The following is a 19,667-nucleotide window of genomic DNA, read 5'->3' on the forward strand; positions in this document are numbered from 1 at the left end:
ATGCGTTCTGAAAAGTAATTTGAGCAGGAACAACATGTCATTGAACTATAATGCAACTCATATTTATTTATTTTTTAATGTGTGCGTGTCTGTGTGTGTGTGCTCTTGGTCCATCTACAGATGGTTAAAGTTTGAAGAGGATGTGGAAGATGGTGGGGAGAGGTGGAGTAAGCCCTATGTGGCTACATTGTCACTACACAGTTTATTTGAACTGCGGAGCTGCATACTCAACGGCACAGTCATGCTGGATATGAGGGCCAACAGTATCGAGGAAATTGCAGGTACATTTTTACAGTATTCCAGAGATTCATACCATTTTGTTGTATTTCTTATGTAGGATTGTGCTGAGATAAATAAAGCAAATCATTATTAACATTATTATAAATAATTAATTACTCTAGTAATATATAATTTTCAATGGTCCATACATAATTTATGTGATTTTCTTACTGTGTATGTCCGTGCCTTTGAACAACTCAGACATGGTGATAGACAGCATGGTGGCATCAGGCCAGCTGAAGGACGATTTGCGCAACAAGGTGCGGGAAGCCATGCTGAAGAAACACCACCACCAGAATGAGAGAAAGCTCAGCAATCGCATCCCTCTGGTGCGCTCCATTGCTGACATAGGCAAGAAACATTCTGACCCATTCTTGCTCGAAAGAAACGGTGAGATCCTATGACGCACTCACATTTCTTTTTCCTCCATATTTTCCACCACTGGGGAGCTGTTCCTAAAAATCCACTGTTCAAATCCCTCAATGCCAGCGTAGAAGGTGGATGGTAAAAGTGAGTAATATCTAGAGAATGATCTCTATTGAAGCAGTCGGTCCCCTCAGGGAAAGAGAAATACGGGTGCTATTGACTGTGCTAACCTGAATGGCTGGCCTGGCTTGGGGTTTGAATTAATGATTGTTTTCACTCCATAGGGTGACACTGAAATATTGCTTTACCTGCAACTGGAGTCAGCATTGTTTGTTTTCAGACTGGGCATGCCCGCAGTGGTGTTAATGTATGGTGTGCATTTTAAGATCTTGGGTGCTAGCCTGAGTTTTTAAGAATGGAAAGAAATCACATTCTTCACTTTTGTGCTTGTGGTTCTTTTTGGGCTTGCATTTTCATATCATCAAACCTCAAACGCAAATGTGAAAGGTCAACATTATATATATATATATATACCATATCGATGGTATGATGATGTTAGTAGTTTGTTGTGTGAAAGATGTATGTCCTATTCCGAATGAGTATGTACTGTGTAGGATTTATGACTGTTCTGTTGTGGTAGAGCACATGTTTGCTTACAGTGCACTGACATCCTGCTTACTCATCCTCTCCTGCATGCAAGCCTCTGAACTCAGGACTTCTGCAAGATCTGAGTCATATCGTATAATTGGTTTGTTTGGAGTTGAATGACACAAGTTGTTTGGCCCTTGCGGACCCTCCCACATGCCTCACTGAATCATTCTTAGTGTGTTCTGTACACAACCATGCTTTTCGCTCACGTTTATGCCAGCACGGATCTCTCTAATAACACTTCTGCCACGCTCTTGCTGCCCACCCTTTCTGGCTGTGTCTCCTCCAGATACCATCTCTGTGATGTACTCCTACTTCATATTTTTCCTCTTTGCTCCATCCTTTCCCTCCTTCCCTCTCTCTCCCTTCTCCTCTCCCCCTATGCCTTTTGTCTCCTTTGATAGGAGAGGGCCTGTCCTCTTCACGTCTCTCTCTCCACAAGCCAGGGGCAGCCTCTTCTGTTTCCAACCTCTCCCAGAGACAAGAGTCCAGAGTCTCCCTCCTGCTCAACCATCTCCTGCCCTCTTCTTCCTCCAACACTGGGCCCTACCCAAGCCTCTCGTCCTTCACCACCCCTCAAAATTCCCCCACTTTCTTCCGGTGCTCTTCCCAAAGCTCTCCACCCACCCATCGCTCAGGCCTTGGCCCTCAATGCATCCCTGAAGTTGTGGTATCGCCTCCTGAGGACGACGATCCTCAAAACTCTGCAGAAGAAGAGGCAGCATCACCACAGCTCAGCCGGCGAGCATCCTTGGCATTCCAGGGCCTCGAGCTGCTGCCCTTAGAAGGCAAATATCTGTGTAGCCTGCCAGTGTGAGTCACGGCTTGAACAGAGAACACTAGCACTAGCATGAAAGCTCTGCTCCCTGTTAACTTCCAAACCTGTGGCCATCTCATCAATAACCCACAGCAAGGCTCACTCGCTAAGACGCTTTTCCCACTGTATTTATCTGCAGAGTTTTTGACATTACTCTCTTCTGCACCTCATAATTCTTGCTTCTCTCCCTTCTTTTGTTCTATTGATTACACTGACCCATTATTTTCTCCATTCAAACTATTCATCTCTGTCTCCTTCCTGTCTATTTTCAACACATTCCTCAGCGTCTATGCCTTGCTTGGCCCCGTCCCCCTTCACACCTCCTCTGTTGTGGTTGCATCTGCCGTCCAAAATGTTTTGGTCTGTCTTACTTCCATTCAGCAACATGTTTCCTGTAATATTTTATTGCCACGTTTAGTTCTCTTATCCCATCTCACTCTTCTCAGTTGAGGTGTTTCATGTCAGACCTTTTAAAAGGGATGTCCTGATCATGTTTATTTTACTCTTTGCCACTGATCTCAATCTGAGGCATTTAATCTTGGGTATCTGCTAACACAACATGTATAAGACCACTACAATACAGTATTACATTATGAACTTAACCTCAAGTAGTCCTATATTGATATCAGTAAAGCCAATCCAGATAGGCTTAACAACTGGGGATCTTCACCAAGAAAATATAACCTGCATCACTGCTTTTTTAGTTTCCTGCATAGTGTCCTAATGTGTTTTGTATAATATAAATAGTGAGGAGTGTTAATAAGGATCTCTTGTGACAAGAAGCTACAAATAGGATTTGCAGAGCATCTCGATGGAATGATCATGAACACAACATGAATACTTAAATGCTCTGGTTTTACTTGCACACACTCTCCCTTAGTGTGGATGTCATTAATTATTTTTCATGGCACTTGGCTGTTCAATATATTATTTTTTAAAAAAAGGATTGAAAATGGATTGACCTTTTAATCTCTGATACCAATCAATAATGTAAAATAATGCTATGGTCTCAGATATAGATTTTTCAGATGGACTTGGGACATCCCTAGCTGTTAAGTCCTTTATGTATATTTATTTTCAGCAATTTTCCCAGTGACCGTCACATTTTGAGAACACACAAATATAAACGTCATGCAACGTGTGCTCTATCCATTGCATGCCCATGCGCTTCCTTCTTATCAATTCTGAAGTATACATTCTTTTACCTGATAGCGTGATGGCAATGTGTGCCAGCGGCATGGCTATATATAAGCCAGAGACCAGGGTGGATGTGTTGGTACTGTATGTACTATAATATTGGCACCTACAGTGACTTTTTGTTCTTCCCAAACCAAACATTATCAGTTTATTAATAGACTGTGTGTGTGTGTGTGTGTGTGTGTGTGTGTTTGTGTGTGTCTGTGTTTGTCTCATTCTGGGAAATGGCTCCATTTCAAAGTATAGGTCATTAGAACCAGTGATTGCGTTGTGGGAGCTGAATCTGAAAGGTTGGAGTGGTCTTATTATAGCTGACCAGCTTCTGTAATTGTACCCCCGTCTTGGAAAATATATGGTATTTCTTAAGAGGCAAGCGTCTTGACAGTGTGTGGGTTATTATTCAGAAAAGGGTTTCAAACTGTCATCATTATAGTCTTAATAACACTGTAGATTTTCATAACTGCGCTGTTGCACAGTGTTGACTTAAAATTGCTAACTGTGTATTGACCAGAGATATAGTGTTAGACTGTAAAATGTCCTTAATGTGTTATTTAGAGTTATTTGCCTGGATGCCAATAATAACTTGTTTTACATGTTAATAACAAAATTATTATAGTCAACGTTGCAATGATATAGATGTTAATGCAGTTTCAAAAAAGTCAATTGGGCTTCTATTGGTTGTTTTTATGAAACAGAGGCCATTTTAAGATAGAAAAATGGTTGCATCTAGACACATGGTAAGCTAGTGTCAGTACATAATCCATGGATGTAAAAGACTTTGAGAAAGTCTTTGTACAGTATAATGTAAATTGTGGACAGAACTGCAGATTATCACTAGACCAAGCTCAATACACACATACATCTGTACAGCTATTATAAAGATACAATGCAAATTAACATCACCTTCTTTTCACCTTTTATCAGAAACATCCCAGTGGAAACGCCGCAAGAGTCAGGAAATCTGTGTCATTTCAGTTATTTATGTTACTCTTTTGCATACGAATGAGGTAGCGCTGTTTGAAAGACTAGTATGGGGGAGCATTCCAGGGCTTAGCCTTCCTGAATGAAGTGTGTTGGCGGATGCAACCTAAGCTAATCCCTCCCTTATTCCAAGAGGCTTTGTTGGGTATGTGAGCAATCATGCTCCTGCTCAGCAGTCACAGCTACCCAGCATCCACTGGGGTTACTCTAGGGTACAGTTCAAGGGTATGGATCACTGGCCAAACCACATGCTGGTAGAAATGGCACATTTTAATTTTGTTTTGGGATTAATTGTAGATGAGAATGTAGCATATTGCTTAAGCCTTTATATAATTTATATTGTTTGATGTTGGCCTGGAAAATGGAAAACCTGGTAAAAGAAGTTTTACTTCAGAATTTCAGAGGATGGTATGCATATGCTATCATATGATATAAATACACTACTACCTCATTTTATCTTTCACTCTCATGTCACATCAAGTGCTAGCGTTTCCTGTATCTGGTATGGCTCAAGTCACATAAACAATTTTGATGTGTGCAGCCAATTATTCACAGAAATACCAGGGCTTCAACATTCGAAGGTGCTGAAGTCTGCGGAAGGAGAACTGTCAGGCATACCAAACACATCCACTTCCTTTTAGCTGAAAGCAGACATGAATTCAAGCTAAGCAGGACTGACTTAAGTGCCAGAGTAATGAGCTCAACAGAAGTGGGGGGGCAACTGCTGCTTTGTGAAATATATCGTTTTCCCTGTAGAGAGACATCACACTGCTGCAGCATTGTACAAAATCAACATATCTAGCAAGTGATGGTTCTTGTGGAAGAAATCATTTCAGTTGCAGCCAAAAATGTGAAAAATTAAACAGCAAATCCAACTTAAACATTTACGTCTGTCTGTTGTATTTCAGTTAGCCATTGACTAGAACTAGAACTTTAGCCACCTAATAGATGATGAGGTGGCACAGAAATTCAATTTATTACCTTGTATTTAATAATATATAAATATAATGTTTTAATGTCAAATATGTAGTTGTTCATATAATACTTTTTTTTTAAATATCACACAAAAGCAGCACCCTTTTACCATGAAGCATTGCATCATAAACCTGTGTGGGTAGCAGTGTGACTTCAGGAGCTCACTTGAATGTTTCACTCTCCCCCAGATTTTCAAATTTAAAATCTGGATAGAGAGAGAAAAATTAAAGACAAATGACATTTAATAACTGGCATTTAATAATGGCATCACAAATGTCACATCATGGTGAACCCCTGCTATTCTCTACCAGTCTTTGCTTTCCAAGTACTTACACAGTGTCATCACTGCTTTGTCTCTTCTGCCCTTCCTCTCCCCTTGTCCCCTCCCAGGACCACTGGTGTCTCCGAACTCTGTCCCAAACAACCTGGATGGCAACAAGGCAATGGAGAGGAGGCCATCCAAAGTAGGGGTCAGTAGAGAAAGCAGCAGTGTCGACTTTAGCAAGGTAACCTAACCACAGAACTGAGCACAGAAACAGTCCATCTAGCTCAGGGGTGTAGGCCTATATCAGAAAGTGGGTTAGGTGAAAACTTTTGAGTTTGTTAACGCTGAGATGAGGGAAACTGGGTTTTCCGTTCCAGAAAGAGAGGTAACTTAAACTCCAGGTCAGTTAACCCTGAGTTTCTCTCCGTCTCCTCCCAATTACAGAGCCAGACACGCTGTTTTATTTCCTCGTTGATTTAGACCGTATCAAAGCACATTAATTAGGCATTAATTAGGTTTATTAGTTTGTTACTCAGGACTATCTTAAGTTACAGCTTTTATGCACTGTTCTTTGCAAGTGGAAGTTCTTTTTTTCTAATAATAATACCTTCATATTTCTTCTGGGCTCAGTAAGAGGCATCTTCCGCCATTGCTTCACCTGTAATGGACTAAGAACCGATCATCAAAAAGTCTTACATAGTTATGTAACTGTGTTTAGTTTTGAGAATTCCTCCCTCGCATGGCCTCCATTCATCCTACCGTTTTGAAGTTCCTCATCCATTAAATAAAATGGCAGGCCGCCATAAGTAGTTATCATTATAAAACCATCCATTATGACTGCCAAAAAGGAAGGTGCAGTGTTTATATGAGTTAGAGGATACAAAAGAGGGATGAAGGCACAGTCTTTTCTACACAGGCATAAAGGAATCGTTGCCATGCTCAGATCTGTATTAAGCATTGCACATAAGAGATATTCATTCAGGAACACGGTAAGAAATGCTTCACAGCAATGGACAATCTTTGCTCAGTACCTCGTAGTTGTTTATGTAGTTACTAACTTGCCCTATCTATTCATTACCATAGCATCTGACCTGCTGCCATCCTTTGCATACACTCTACTTCTGCTGTTTGCATGTGTGTCCTTGTAAACTAGTCCCTTATTTTTTTTTTCTTATTTGTTTTCTGTGTATTTGTCTGTACATCTGATTCTTCAATTTCATTGGTTCAATTGGTTTTAGGTGGACATGAATTTTATGAAAAAGATTCCTCCCGGTGCTGAAGCTTCCAACGTACTGGTGGGAGAAGTGGACTTCCTGGAGAAGCCCATTATTGCCTTTGTACGACTGTCCCCTGCAGTCCTTATCACAGGCCTCACAGAGGTGCCTGTGCCCACAAGGTACAATAATTAGGAAGTGAACAATATCCAAACATTTGATGTTCAATAAAAGTCACCAACTCTGACAAGTTATTATACTTTGACAGCAATTATAAAAGCAAACTGTCATTGTAAAATCCCTATTCATATAAGGCTAATATAACCTGGGGATTTACTGTGGTTGTGTCCATAGCCCTGTTCTAGTAACAAGACTAAGAGGCTATAGTCATGGAAGTAGTCCTGTATAGCTCTAATACTCATTACACACTAGATAACAAAATGGTGGCTTTCAGAAAATGGAGCGACAACTTTCTTTTTATTTACAAATACAATGTTTGCATGTAATGGGGCAAAGCTAGGTGGATAAGCACATGGGTGACGCCATTCATATTCCTTCTGATGGTCTCTATTACACTACTCAATGATCACGGTAAAGCTCCAAGCAACAGAGAAATGTGTCAGTGAAAGAAGAAGACTGCTAGCTTGCGAACATGGATGTAAACAATGTTGGTATCAAAATATTCAAAAATTGGCTTTGCAAAAGTTTCATGAGGAAGGAAATGCATTCAACATGTTTATTAGACCTCAAGGATACATACAATGCATTTAGTGAAAAAGAATGAATGTTGATGTAACTGTTTACAAGAAAATGCTGCAGTGAATACAATATGAACTGTTGTGATTACTATTGAGGTCAGAGTTATTTATGGTGTATTTCATGATTATTTGTCTTGTTTAAAGGTTTCTTTTCCTGCTTTTGGGTCCCCATGGCAAAGGGCCCCAGTACCATGAGATCGGCAGATCCATGGCCACACTAATGACTGATGAGGTTAGAGAAAGAAATATGGATTATTTTTGTAACTTGTTATTTTAGCATTACATGTCCTTAAACTGTATCAAAACATTATGTAGTTCAGTTGGATTTTTTTGGATTTGGAACATGCATGCTGGATTGGTAATTTTTTATTTGGTACACTGCACACTCCTAGAATATATGGAGATTTTTTAGGCCTTGCTGTGAACATCTTTTTGCAAAGACATGTGATTACTCCTAATAATATTCATTATGTAGATCTTCCACGATGTGGCATACAAGGCCAAAGACCGAACGGATCTCCTATCGGGGATAGATGAGTTCCTCGACCAAGTGACTGTCCTGCCTCCTGGAGAATGGGACCCCACAATCCGGATTGAGCCCCCCAAGAACGTCCCATCTCAGGTTAGTAAGTCTCTCTGTCAAAGGTTGTTTAATGCGTACTTGGTGAATAATGCATTCAAAGGTATGTTTTTGTTTTAAACTTAATCCATATTGTGTTTTACAGACATGTGAAAATCACTTTAATTGCCATGTACAGCAAACATCAATACAGCAACAAATTTGCCTGGGAGGTATTGGTGCAGAGATCATTACCCAGCTGCATACTAACCAATAACTAGCATACTAACACGCATTGCACTTACTAGACCTCACATAAGTCTGGTCTCACAAACTGTAACCTAGAAGTTTTTATTTACTTTTCTGTATGTGTATTTATCATATTTCATACCACCATGATCACACTGAGAGTCCCCCCTTATAGTAATTTAATTGAAATTCACGTAACTTATATTTAAATGTCCTTTGACCTTCAGCTAAAGAGGAAGAGGCCGTCCCACCCCAATGGCACTGCGTCTCCAGCTGGAGAGCTGGAACAGGAGGAAGACCATCACGCAGGACTTGAGCTGCAGAGGACCGGGAGGTGAGTTTAGCACCTTTTTCTTGGCGCACCATTGACATCAAATGATTACTGGAACTTACTTACTCTAGTAATCTATATTAATATAACACGTGTTAGCAAATATGTTGACATAGAAATATTTGATCATTAAAATGTGTCCTATTTGAATTAACAACTTCATTAGCACAAGTGAGCATGTTTAATTTATCATGTTGATTATGTTGAGACAATTGCCTCTTGTTAACAAAGAGCTGCATGATATATTAAAGCATATTATTAACGTAGACTTGAATTTTTAAATTTTAGAAATGTAACATTTTATAAACTCAACACTGCTATATGTTTTAGCAGATGCATCTCCACTGTACTCATTGAACCTCAGACGCTGATATTTATGGATTACTCATGCTGGGTCTCTAGAGCCCGGGTCACACAGAGAGGAGAATGTGTTTATTTAAAAGCTCAGACAGAATATCACACTCTGCACACATACACATCAGTTGGTAGGCATTGTATTATTTACAGATTCCTTTTCTGGGAGACAGAGAAGTTTAAGGCAGTGCAAGAAGCTAATGTAAAGAAAGCTATCAGAAAGACGAAGAGAAAGAAGAGACAGCAGGGGTTGTGGAGGCAGGCTATAGGTTATTTCAGAGGTGTGGGGAAATAGAAAATGAAAGAAGACCTCACAGCTGAGCAGTTGGGCAGCTGTCAGAGAAAAGAAAAGAAGATATACAAAGTGAGAAATGGAGATCCTCAAAGGAAAAATAAAGAAAGGCAGAAACAGAGAGACAAGGTCTTAAATGGGCAGGAAGTAATTCTGTACAGTATGTGCATGAAGACAAACTCTGCCCCTGTTTAAAATAATTTGGACTGAGACAGCCATATCACAGTGCCATCTAGGCTTTGGGGTTGAATATTATAAAGATATATACCCTTGTAAGCTTATGACATTGCTGTTAGCTGTGTAAAAATGGAAGCAACACCTAGTAAATAACCATTATTGCAAAATTGCAGTGTTAATCACCTTATATTAACACAAACGCTGCATTTAAATGATTCCAAATATGAAATGAACAACAGGGAGATTCTGTTAATTGAATCAACACATAATAAGAATGGCAATTTACAGGATGACTAGTGATTAGTGTTAAGAGACCGGTAGAACCACTTTGCTTTAGGAGTGAATAATAACAATAATAAATGTTTGCAGCTGTTTACCCAAAGTTATCTAGGCCACTGTTGCCTTTGCACAATTTTTTATTTCAGTCAGTTTCTGAAATATGTCACACTAAATTAAATGTGGTCACTTGATTCTTCCCATTCCCGTACTTAACTCATTGATATATTATTATTTATTTTTAAGTTAGCCTGTCACAGTTGTTATATAATAGTATAGTGCACTACTACTTAAAATTTCAAACATTAAAAACTACCTCTCTCTCCTCTTCTCAGGATATTTGGAGGTCTGATCCTGGACGTCAAGCGGAAGTTACCCTTCTACTGGAGTGACATCAGGGACTCACTCAGTCTGCAGTGTCTAGCCTCCATCCTGTTCCTCTACTGTGCCTGCATGTCCCCTGTCATCACATTTGGAGGTCTTCTTGGGGAGGCAACAAAAGGCAACATAGTGAGTCCAAAAGCTTGGCACGTAAATGTCAGCACTTGTGCTTTTCATGAACCCATAGGAAATCAAACTCCTAACTCCTGGCTATGATGCGAGAATATAAATTATTTTTGCGAGTCTTGTGGTGGCCCTGAAAATGTATTGTGACTGACTGGCAGTGATGTTCCCCAGAATCCTCAAGTTAAAGCAAAGAAGTCATCTGATGTAACATAGTCTTGTGCTATTACATGCTCATTTGTGTGAATCACTGTGAGTCTTTATTCACTGTCCAAAATATGATATGATGATTATTCAGCCTGCACTAATCTGTTATCACACTGGAAGCTTTTCAATATATGGTCTCTCTTTCTTTTCGTTGCTACTCCTCTCTCTCTGTCTGTCTGCCCCTCTCTCATTTTTACCCAGATGTCCTTACTAGGACAGGGAATGTTGGCATAGGCACAGTCTGTGTACTGGTGTGTGTGATGCGTCTGAGTATACAGAGATATGACTTTGGACAAGGGTGGGAATGTGAACAGTTTATCTAGCCTCTCAGACGCAGTCCAGAATGTCTGTTTAATCAATTCTCTCTGTGTTTTGGTTGTGGGTCTCTTCTTCACTGCTCTTTTCTCCTTCAGCCTTTCCCTCTCTATCCTCCTTTGAATGGTTTCACCTCCCCCATTCTACCTTTCTCATTCCCTCACTCCCACCCTCTCCTCTGTGTCCACAGAGTGCCATTGAGTCTCTATTTGGGGCCTCAATGACAGGAGTGGCATACTCCCTCTTCGCAGGCCAGCCCCTCACTATTCTTGGCAGCACAGGTCCTGTTTTAGTGTTTGAGAAAATCCTGTTCAAGTTCTGCAAGTAAGTTCAAGCAAGTTTGCATTTGCTGTATCATGATTAGTGAATTTATTTTCTTAAGGATTCCAGTAGTCTAATGGGCCCTAATTGCATGTGTATACATGTATCCTTTCTCCTCCATGTCACCTTTATGTATCTTTCCCAGTGACTACGGCCTGTCCTACCTGTCACTGCGGACCAGCATCGGTTTGTGGACAGCCTTCCTGTGTCTGGTCTTGGTGGCCACAGATGCTAGCTCCCTGGTCTGCTACATCACCCGATTCACAGAGGAGGCTTTTGCTGCACTAATCTGTATCATCTTCATTTATGAGGCTCTAGAGAAGCTCTTTCACCTGGGAGAACACTACCCTATCAACATGCACAACAACTTGGAAAACCTTACGCTGTATTCGTGAGTACTGAGTGTTTTTTATTTTATTTAAGTTTCATATTATTCTTTTTTTAGCCGATCTCTTTAAAGAATTAGTGGACTAAACTATGAAGATCGATATTTGATATTAAATGGGGAATAGGTTATCACTGTGAAGTTCCAGGTATTAATTTACATTCATACATTAGAATTCTTTCAATATTTTTGTTGCATTTAGGTTGCATTATATTTAGTTGTTCAAATTAGTTAGGGTGCTCTTATTGTGAAGAAACGGTGAGCTCTGTTAAGCATGTTGGGAACCTGGCCATAGCAAACAAAGCAGTTGTCTAGAAACGTAGACACCAATCAAGAACCAAGATTAACTGTGAAGTGATTTATCTATTTTAATTAATTTAGCAATGAATTAAACCTATTAAATAATTCTTCAGTGATTATTTACATTTTTTAACAGATAATCATTGCTACTGTGTCATCATTAGAGCTAAAACGTTCCTTTGTTAATACACTCTTCAAGTCAAGATGTCACATTAAATGCCAATGGGTTGCATACAGTAGTGTATTAGGCACATAAATAGCATCCCATTCAAACCACACTGCTCTTGCTGCTTAAAATTATAATTGTACTGGCTTGAGCTGTTCCAAGTACATGTGTTACCCAGAGCTGAAATAAAAATTACCCCCTTGCAAAATGTGCACCTGCAGTGCGGAACATTTGTCTCCCCCTTCTGACAGTAAGAATAATTACAAAACAATGTGAGTCTGAGGTCCTTTCTCATTTCCCAAATTTCTGTCTCCTCGATTCCTCGAGGCGCATTTTTGTCCCGCCCACCCGAGATGCAAGCTTGAGGAGTCGAGGAGAAGACGCGAGGAGAGAGGAGTCGAGGAAATGGGCATTTAACGAAATGAGAAGTCATTTTAAAGCAAAGTCATTTTAAAGCAACGTCAATTAAATATGACCTGTTGCACAGCTGAGCAGCAGAGCAGCTTTCGGCACTAAAGGCTACAGATCATTTCTTCACAATCCAGAAACATGTCTGTTAACATTATAACATGTAGAAACATCTTGAGGTTCCAATAAACATTATCTGTTGGAAACAGTCAGATTACAGCAGCCTGATCTTTCACCAGGCTACACAGCAGACTAGGCCTACCACTTTTTTGCGGTGCGCCTTTTGTCTGTAAACAGGAGATCATTACAGCATTTATCTCATATAGTCCCAATTACAGCTGTCATCACAGGACTCTACTGTTGGAATAATGTGCAGACTACATGGGCACTATTAGGCTATTAAAACATGAAACAGATCAGTGCTGAATGCTCTGGTTGATATTACAGCCTAATAATTTGACTTCAGCAGCTGTTTTGTCACGATTATAGCAGCTGAATTGGTGTGACGCGCGGATCGGCTCGGACATTAACGGGGCATATAGGCCTATACGCATCATCCACCTGCCCCCCATCAACTAATTATTTTATCAGATTTAGAGACCAGCATCTGCATGGACGTTTTACCTCCACCTCCACCGTTCCCTGTAGCTTTCCAGGCGATTTCTTTCTTGTGTGTTATATTGATGTATGAGTGTTTTCTTTAACGATTTACTTTGATGATTAGAACGGCTGCTGTCAGTCATTTAAACGTTTCCCTCTGTGCATTAATGTCACAGCAAATATCGTGGGACAAAACAGAAAAAAACTGCAGTAATAAACTTGACAGGACAGAGAGAGGAAACAGAATTAAACTTTAGCTTCTATAATCCACGTTTAGAGCTCAGGGTTGATCACGAGGACGGCTGCTTTACTCCAAACACTTTTACTGTATGAAACTGGACTCTGTGTGAGATCTTTTGGATGTGTAGAAAAACACAGAACATGAATTAACACCAGATCCTGACCGATCTGTCGGCGTGTCGGGAGATTTATTATTATTAATTTATGTTGCTGTGGCTCGTGCGTAAATGCGCACAGTGTCACTGGGGAGACGCTTCATACAGCTGCTATTTACTCTTCTTTTTTACAATCCTGCATCACATTCAACAATAACAACATCAGTGATATCAAAGTGAAATGACTGAAGTGGAATGCGGTTAGAACAGCGCTTTATAAGGCGCTACACAAGCGATGAAGGGCAGAAAGTTTGATCGCGCACTTTGATTCTTTTTAATAGGCTTAACTGATACAACTTATGAATACAACAGGAACACTGCAGCGTCCTGCTCCGGCTGTGGATTGGTCCAGCTGCTTGTTGCGCCTCTTGTAAACATCACATCGGCTGAAAAGACTTCTGCAAAGGATACACCGATGTATCCTCGCTTATAGCTCCTCCAGCAAGCCTCCTCGATCCTCGATCCTCGATCGGCATTTTAAGAATTGAGATGTCCTTCAAGATGGCGTGCTGAGATCGATTTCCGGGTCACACGCTCGAGGATCGAGGAGTCGAGGAGACACAAATTCAGGAAATGAGAAAGGCTCTGTGTTTCTGCTGTTGCTACATTTGCCCCCCTTCTTCAGCTCTGGCATAGCAATCTTTGCTAGGTGGATGACTGCCTGTGATGCCAGCGCAGGAACATCATCACAGACACCAGATTTAATAGTGCAATACTCTGCAAATACAGAGATTTACATGGCAGGAGTAGGCTTAATCAGCATTGTGTGAACTCGATTGGCAAGGGCTTCAATGTAACATTAATTTATATGTAAAAGTCTTGCGCTCTAGCTTTAAGATTAGCATACATGATATCGCAGTTGGGGAGTAACTAATTACATATAATTTAGGTACGTAATTTAGTCAGATTTGGGTTAATCTCAATATTTTCTGTAAGAAGCTAGGCTTGTTTAACAACGTTCATTTTATTGCTTTGCATGTTTTTCATGTGCACAATGTCTACCTTTGCCATTTGCAGCCACAGCTGTTAAATTGTGATTCAAGTCAGATGCGTTTGATTGGTATTCATGTTTGAATTTGCAGAGCCACCCGTCTGCCAGTTAAATTGCCTCTAAAGCTGTGTTCTGAAAATAGCTGAAAACATTGATTAGAAATTTAAGTAATCAAAAAGTACTTTAATGTAATAAGTTACATTGCTTTGATAAATGAATTGAGGTAGTTACACTACTATTACATTTTGAATAGGGTAACTTGTAATTGGTACTCTATTGCATTTCCAAATTAACCTTCTTAACACTGCATACTATTCTTAGCATTTGTTCTCCTGTCCCCAGGTGTCAGTGCTCTCCACCAGCCAATGTCTCAGATCAGCTCATGCACCAGTGGAACCAGACAGGATACAGCCCAGACTCTATCCAATGGAGCAGCCTCAATGTTTCGGTGAGACCAGCACAAGGTGATCTCCATTGTGATATGTGGGGATCACACCAACACCCATATGTGTAGGATGTGTTGGGCACACAGACATCATCAGCCAATATCACATTAACACTAATGCAACAACTGCAACTTCTTCTGCCATTTCTATAACCATGACTCGGCTACTAAAACACCTGTTACCAACACAACTGTCAGTACTGGAGCAGCTTACCAAAATCCATATTATAGTACTAACCTAATACTCCTTTCTCTCTAGATGTGTAAGATACTCCATGGGGAGTTTGTGGGTCCTGCCTGCGGTCATCATGGGCCCTACATCCCAGATGTTCTCTTCTGGTCAATCATCCTCTTCTTCACCACCTTCTTCCTGTCTTCCTTCTTTAAGCAGTTCAAGACAGAGAGATATTTTCCCACCAAGGTGAGATGTTAGATAGATTTGTTATATGCACTGTTGTTGCACGACTGTTAACACCACACACAGGACAGTACGCTAATAAATTCAAATCTCAATAGGGTGTTTTTCTACATCTCTGTGCATTCTGCAGTAGTGTGTAGAGCTAGCTTAAAGCTTCTCACACTATGTAAATGTGTACATTGTGTCAGTCATTAGTATGCAGGAGCAGTCTCATGTACAGAAAGAAAAATCTTTTTGCCTGCTCCCACATAGTACCACCTAGTCTGTTATCACTCGGTGTTCTGTGTAGGCAGGTGCTGGTATTGTCTGAATTGTTAGGCTTGTTGCAGAAATAAGTATTGCTTTTTGTGTGTGTGTGTGTGTTGTGTAGGTGCGATCAACTATCAGTGACTTTGCTGTGTTTATAACCATCATGATCATGGTGATGGTGGACTATCTAATGGGGATCCCCTCTCCTAAACTTAATGTCCCTGACCGCTTTGAGGTAGGCATCTATTCCAGCATGTCTGTCCATCTTTTTGCATGAATGTTCAAATGACAAGGTGACATCATACATAATTACATCCTCTGTAAGGTTATTCTTTTGTAAGCAAATGTGTAAATGTAGTACTACAAATTAATGTTCACCACATCAAATATTCTCAAATAATAATTTACTTTGCTAATATACTAAATGCAGCCAATCCCTGCCTTTTCCCTGTAGCCGACTTCAAAGAACAGAGGCTGGCTGATGGACCCCTTAGGAGAAAATCCCTGGTGGACACTGCTGGTCGCAGCACTTCCTGCCTTGCTTTGCACCATCCTCATCTTTATGGACCAGCAGATCACTGCAGTCATCATCAACCGCAAGGAGCACAAACTCAAGGTCAGACCTGCCGGTGGAGATTTATCTTTGGCGGTGTAAGTCTTAGAGTTACATCAAGTTTTCTGAAGTGGAAGTATTCTAGATGGCTTTTCTATTTTCGTCTGTAGTGTCTATTCCTTTTTATATACAGTCTATGGTCTATCCCCCCTTTTAACATTAAGCAGGACAAACTGTACCTGTGCATCCAAAACTAATCATTCCGCACAAAAATCATATATTGAACTGATGTTGATATTTAAAAATATATGTACCAAATGTTCTATATAATTCAAGTTGTTTGAGAAAGTGGTTCACCCAATCTCAAAAATACTATACATACAATAGTATTATACAGAATCAGAAGGGGGCTCCTGGAAATTGGTCCTGTTTCTTTACTTACAAAGAAAACAAATCTGGCAAATATTCCACAGTGATTGAACATGTCAGTACAACGTTACATACGTTTAACAGGAGTTAACCTGTATTGTAGTTCTTGCATGCAACCCCAATGCCTGATTGAATTGTTCATAAAATGAATGTTTAATCTGCTGTTGAGTTTGACTGCAGCCCTGGCATTTGATAATACAGACAATGCCAAAAGTCTTTAACTAAACTCTGTTTCTGTGTCACCAATCGTTCTGGTTTTTTTTTACTCATTTGTGCTGCCTCCAGCTTTCTCTCTTTTTAACACACTTCTTTGCTCTCTCCACACCTCTCTATTCCTCTGCAGCTCATTTGTCTCTCACAAGTATTCTCTCTCCCTTTCTGTCATCATTAATTATGGTTGAAGCTAACATATTCTCTTGTCTTTCCTTCTGCTGTGTTCATCTTACAGAAACACTTCAACTATAATCTCTTTCAGCTTTTTTTTAGGTATTTTTATGCCTTGGGGTTACGCTGGGGGGAAATTCCATAATGCAAAGATTTGAAACTCAGGATTCCAAATAATGGATGGGCTTTAAAGATCATGTTCCTGCATCTTGTTTTCTGACCCCTTATTTTGACTTAAGGGGTACATGCACACAGTACTGCTTAGCTGGCTCTCAAATAGGACAGACAATTAATTGAAATTTTATCGAAATTGCAATATAGCCTACTGCCATTTTCAAACCACAGGAAATTCAATATTAATTAGTTAAAGGTAACGTGTGAAAAAAATACCATTTTAAATTAAATATTGCATTGCTGCAGAGATGTCCTAGCTTCACTTTATATTCTACAGACTTAAGAAAACATCTTTGTCTGATACCAGTCCCCTCAAAAATCACACCATAATTGATTTTAATATAAATGAGACTAATGATGTAAAAATTATCATTCTCATCATCAGTCAAAATAATTTCAGTTAGATCCCTTTTCAGAATCGTTCATCCCCATGCTCAAACAAATCTACTGTCTCTTGTCTGTGCCTGTGCATCCTACAGAAAGGCTGTGGCTATCACCTGGACTTGCTGATAGTGGCAATTATGCTAGGTGTTTGCTCCATTATGGGCCTGCCATGGTTCGTGGCTGCAACAGTCCTCTCCATCTCCCACGTGAACAGCCTGAAGGAGGAGTCTGGCTGCTCCGCTCCAGGAGAGCAGCCCAAGTTTCTGGGCATCCGGGAGCAGCGAGTCACTGGATTTATGATCTTTGTCCTCATGGGTTGTTCTGTTTTCATGACGTCAGTGCTCAAGGTGAGCCTCACATTTTAAAACCCCTTAAAGGAGAAGTTCATCTAAGTAGCTAACATGTGCCAAGGGGCTTATCTGTCAAATATTATGCACACACAATCTGTCCTCCCAATTGGTTCTGGTGCAGCAAATTCCATGTTAGCCTTTCATTTCCTGAACTGTAATGTTCAATCATTCATGTGGTTGTTATACTCTGTTGCTTCACTTCTGCTCTTTACAGTTTATTCCTATGCCAGTCCTGTATGGAGTCTTTCTCTACATGGGTGTCTCTTCCCTCAAAGGCATTCAAGTAAGACTCTAGTCTGCTGGTCTTTGAAGATAATAGACTCTTTTATTCTAAACAGAATTGCAGTCATGAGCTGTTAGTAAAGTTTGCCTCTAGTAGTTCCAAACCTTTGAAAGTAATTCAGAATCCTTTAAAGCTTTTGTTAGATGTGTTCCCTCTTCTGAATAATGTATTGCATTTCCCCCTTTCCCTGTCTCCCCTTGTCTTTCCAGCCGTTTTTATTTGCATTTCTTATCTCTCTCACTGAACCTCTTTCCTCATTTTCTCTGTAGTTCTTTGACAGAATCAAGCTGTTTGGCATGCCTGCCAAGCACCAGCCTGATCTTATCTATTTGCGCTATGTGCCACTGTGGAAGGTCCATGTCTTCACCCTGGTGCAGCTCACCTGTTTGGTGCTGCTCTGGGTCATCAAGGCCTCTGCAGCAGCTGTTGTGTTTCCCATGATGGTAATGACCTCGGATCTCAAAGACTGTCACTTCACATCCGCATGATATATTATATACAAAGATACAGATTTAGCCTCTCCCATTCAAACTGTCACAACTCAGTAGAGTGAGTTTCAGCTGTAACAGGATAAAAACAAACATTTTATTATCACAATAAGACATAATTAATGTTCATTATATAATAAATATTTTCTTCAACAAACTCTCAGAAGTGCCACCACCTCAGCATGTTGTAGATTTTGTGGCTTTGTGGGTGGAGTCAAATAGTCTGTTATTAAGTTAAAAATTAAGTTACGTCCGGTACTCCTGTGAGAGTAGCCACTCACTTATACTGTGTGTTCAGCAGCATATGAAGGCCTACGTGATTTGTGCAGATCCGATGAGATTTATTTGAACTTTCTTTGAATTTGCAAATCTTATGAAAGTAAACAAACGATTGTAACAGAACAATAAGTCAAATGCAAGAGTTGACTGCTAGGGGGGATAAGGGATTATATAAAAACTTAATAACACAAGCTGATACAGTTCTTATTGCGTTTTGCTTTAGAGACCACTGAATTGATGATATGTAATGTTTGAAGTCTTTTAAAAAGGCAGAAAAGCAAGGTTTCTTTTCTGCGAATTTACATTTATGAATATGAAAGGAGATTAATCAAGTACACACAAGTGTTTCTTTGTATGTTATTTTCAGGGAAACCAAACAATACATTCTTCAAAGGCAAAATGAAACTTTCAGCTATATTTTCTGAAATAAAGGCACATGCATTTTGCCAGAAATGTTTCACAATAGGGAAATGCCAAAACAGACGTATAACAGTTTCTGGACATCCACCACAGAAACTACAAATCACTTCAATATCTTTCTTAAATATGTACTTAATATAGTATTAAGCTGGATAGAATTTATGAATTAATTTAAAGGAAATTTATTTGATTTTATTGGTGATTAAGTATTGATTAGGTAGAAGCCATGCCTTCTTCCATACTATATCATCCACAAATTGATTCCAATATGAGATCACATATGGTACTGTATACCGATTCCACTCTAGCATGAGCTTTGCAAATTTACAGCTGCATATGCCTAACCAATTGTCCCTCCTAATGGCTAAACCTGACAGCGGAGTCTGACAGCTGAGCATGTGAGGATGTTACTGCTAAACTTCCGAACGAACTGTCCGTCGCACAGCAAGCCTGATGTAAGACATAAGTAAGCTAGCTTACA

General features: G+C 39.9%; 1 protein-coding gene across 11 annotated transcripts in view; it reads left to right on the forward strand.

Annotated features, from left to right (window-relative positions):
• Positions 1 to 19,667, forward strand: part of LOC119906810 (sodium bicarbonate cotransporter 3-like) — a 59,128-nt gene that overhangs the window by 33,104 nt on the left and 6,357 nt on the right. For 7 of the 11 annotated variants that reach the window (XM_038724176.1, XM_038724169.1, XM_038724174.1 and 4 more), the window contains exons 5-21: positions 121 to 281; positions 481 to 669; positions 5,654 to 5,769; positions 6,767 to 6,924; positions 7,645 to 7,732; positions 7,976 to 8,122; positions 8,536 to 8,642; positions 10,074 to 10,248; positions 10,955 to 11,088; positions 11,231 to 11,476; positions 14,673 to 14,778; positions 15,035 to 15,196; positions 15,564 to 15,677; positions 15,897 to 16,058; positions 17,462 to 17,713; positions 17,931 to 17,999; positions 18,269 to 18,442. In XM_038724176.1, the coding sequence (XP_038580104.1) occupies positions 121 to 281; positions 481 to 669; positions 5,654 to 5,769; positions 6,767 to 6,924; positions 7,645 to 7,732; positions 7,976 to 8,122; positions 8,536 to 8,642; positions 10,074 to 10,248; positions 10,955 to 11,088; positions 11,231 to 11,476; positions 14,673 to 14,778; positions 15,035 to 15,196; positions 15,564 to 15,677; positions 15,897 to 16,058; positions 17,462 to 17,713; positions 17,931 to 17,999; positions 18,269 to 18,442 (2,560 nt within the window). Of the gene's footprint in view, positions 1 to 120; positions 282 to 480; positions 670 to 1,697; positions 2,082 to 5,653; positions 5,770 to 6,766; positions 6,925 to 7,644; positions 7,733 to 7,975; positions 8,123 to 8,535; positions 8,643 to 10,073; positions 10,249 to 10,954; positions 11,089 to 11,230; positions 11,477 to 14,672; positions 14,779 to 15,034; positions 15,197 to 15,563; positions 15,678 to 15,896; positions 16,059 to 17,461; positions 17,714 to 17,930; positions 18,000 to 18,268; positions 18,443 to 19,667 lie in introns of all 11 variants that reach the window. The other 4 variants (XM_038724172.1, XM_038724179.1, XM_038724180.1 and 1 more) reach the window with 3 other exon arrangements.

This window comes from Micropterus salmoides, unplaced genomic scaffold (genome assembly GCF_014851395.1).
Source record: "Micropterus salmoides isolate LMB-PRFRI ecotype aquatic unplaced genomic scaffold, ASM1485139v1 Ms_hic_scaffold_17, whole genome shotgun sequence".
Taxonomy (NCBI): domain Eukaryota; kingdom Metazoa; phylum Chordata; class Actinopteri; order Centrarchiformes; family Centrarchidae; genus Micropterus; species Micropterus salmoides.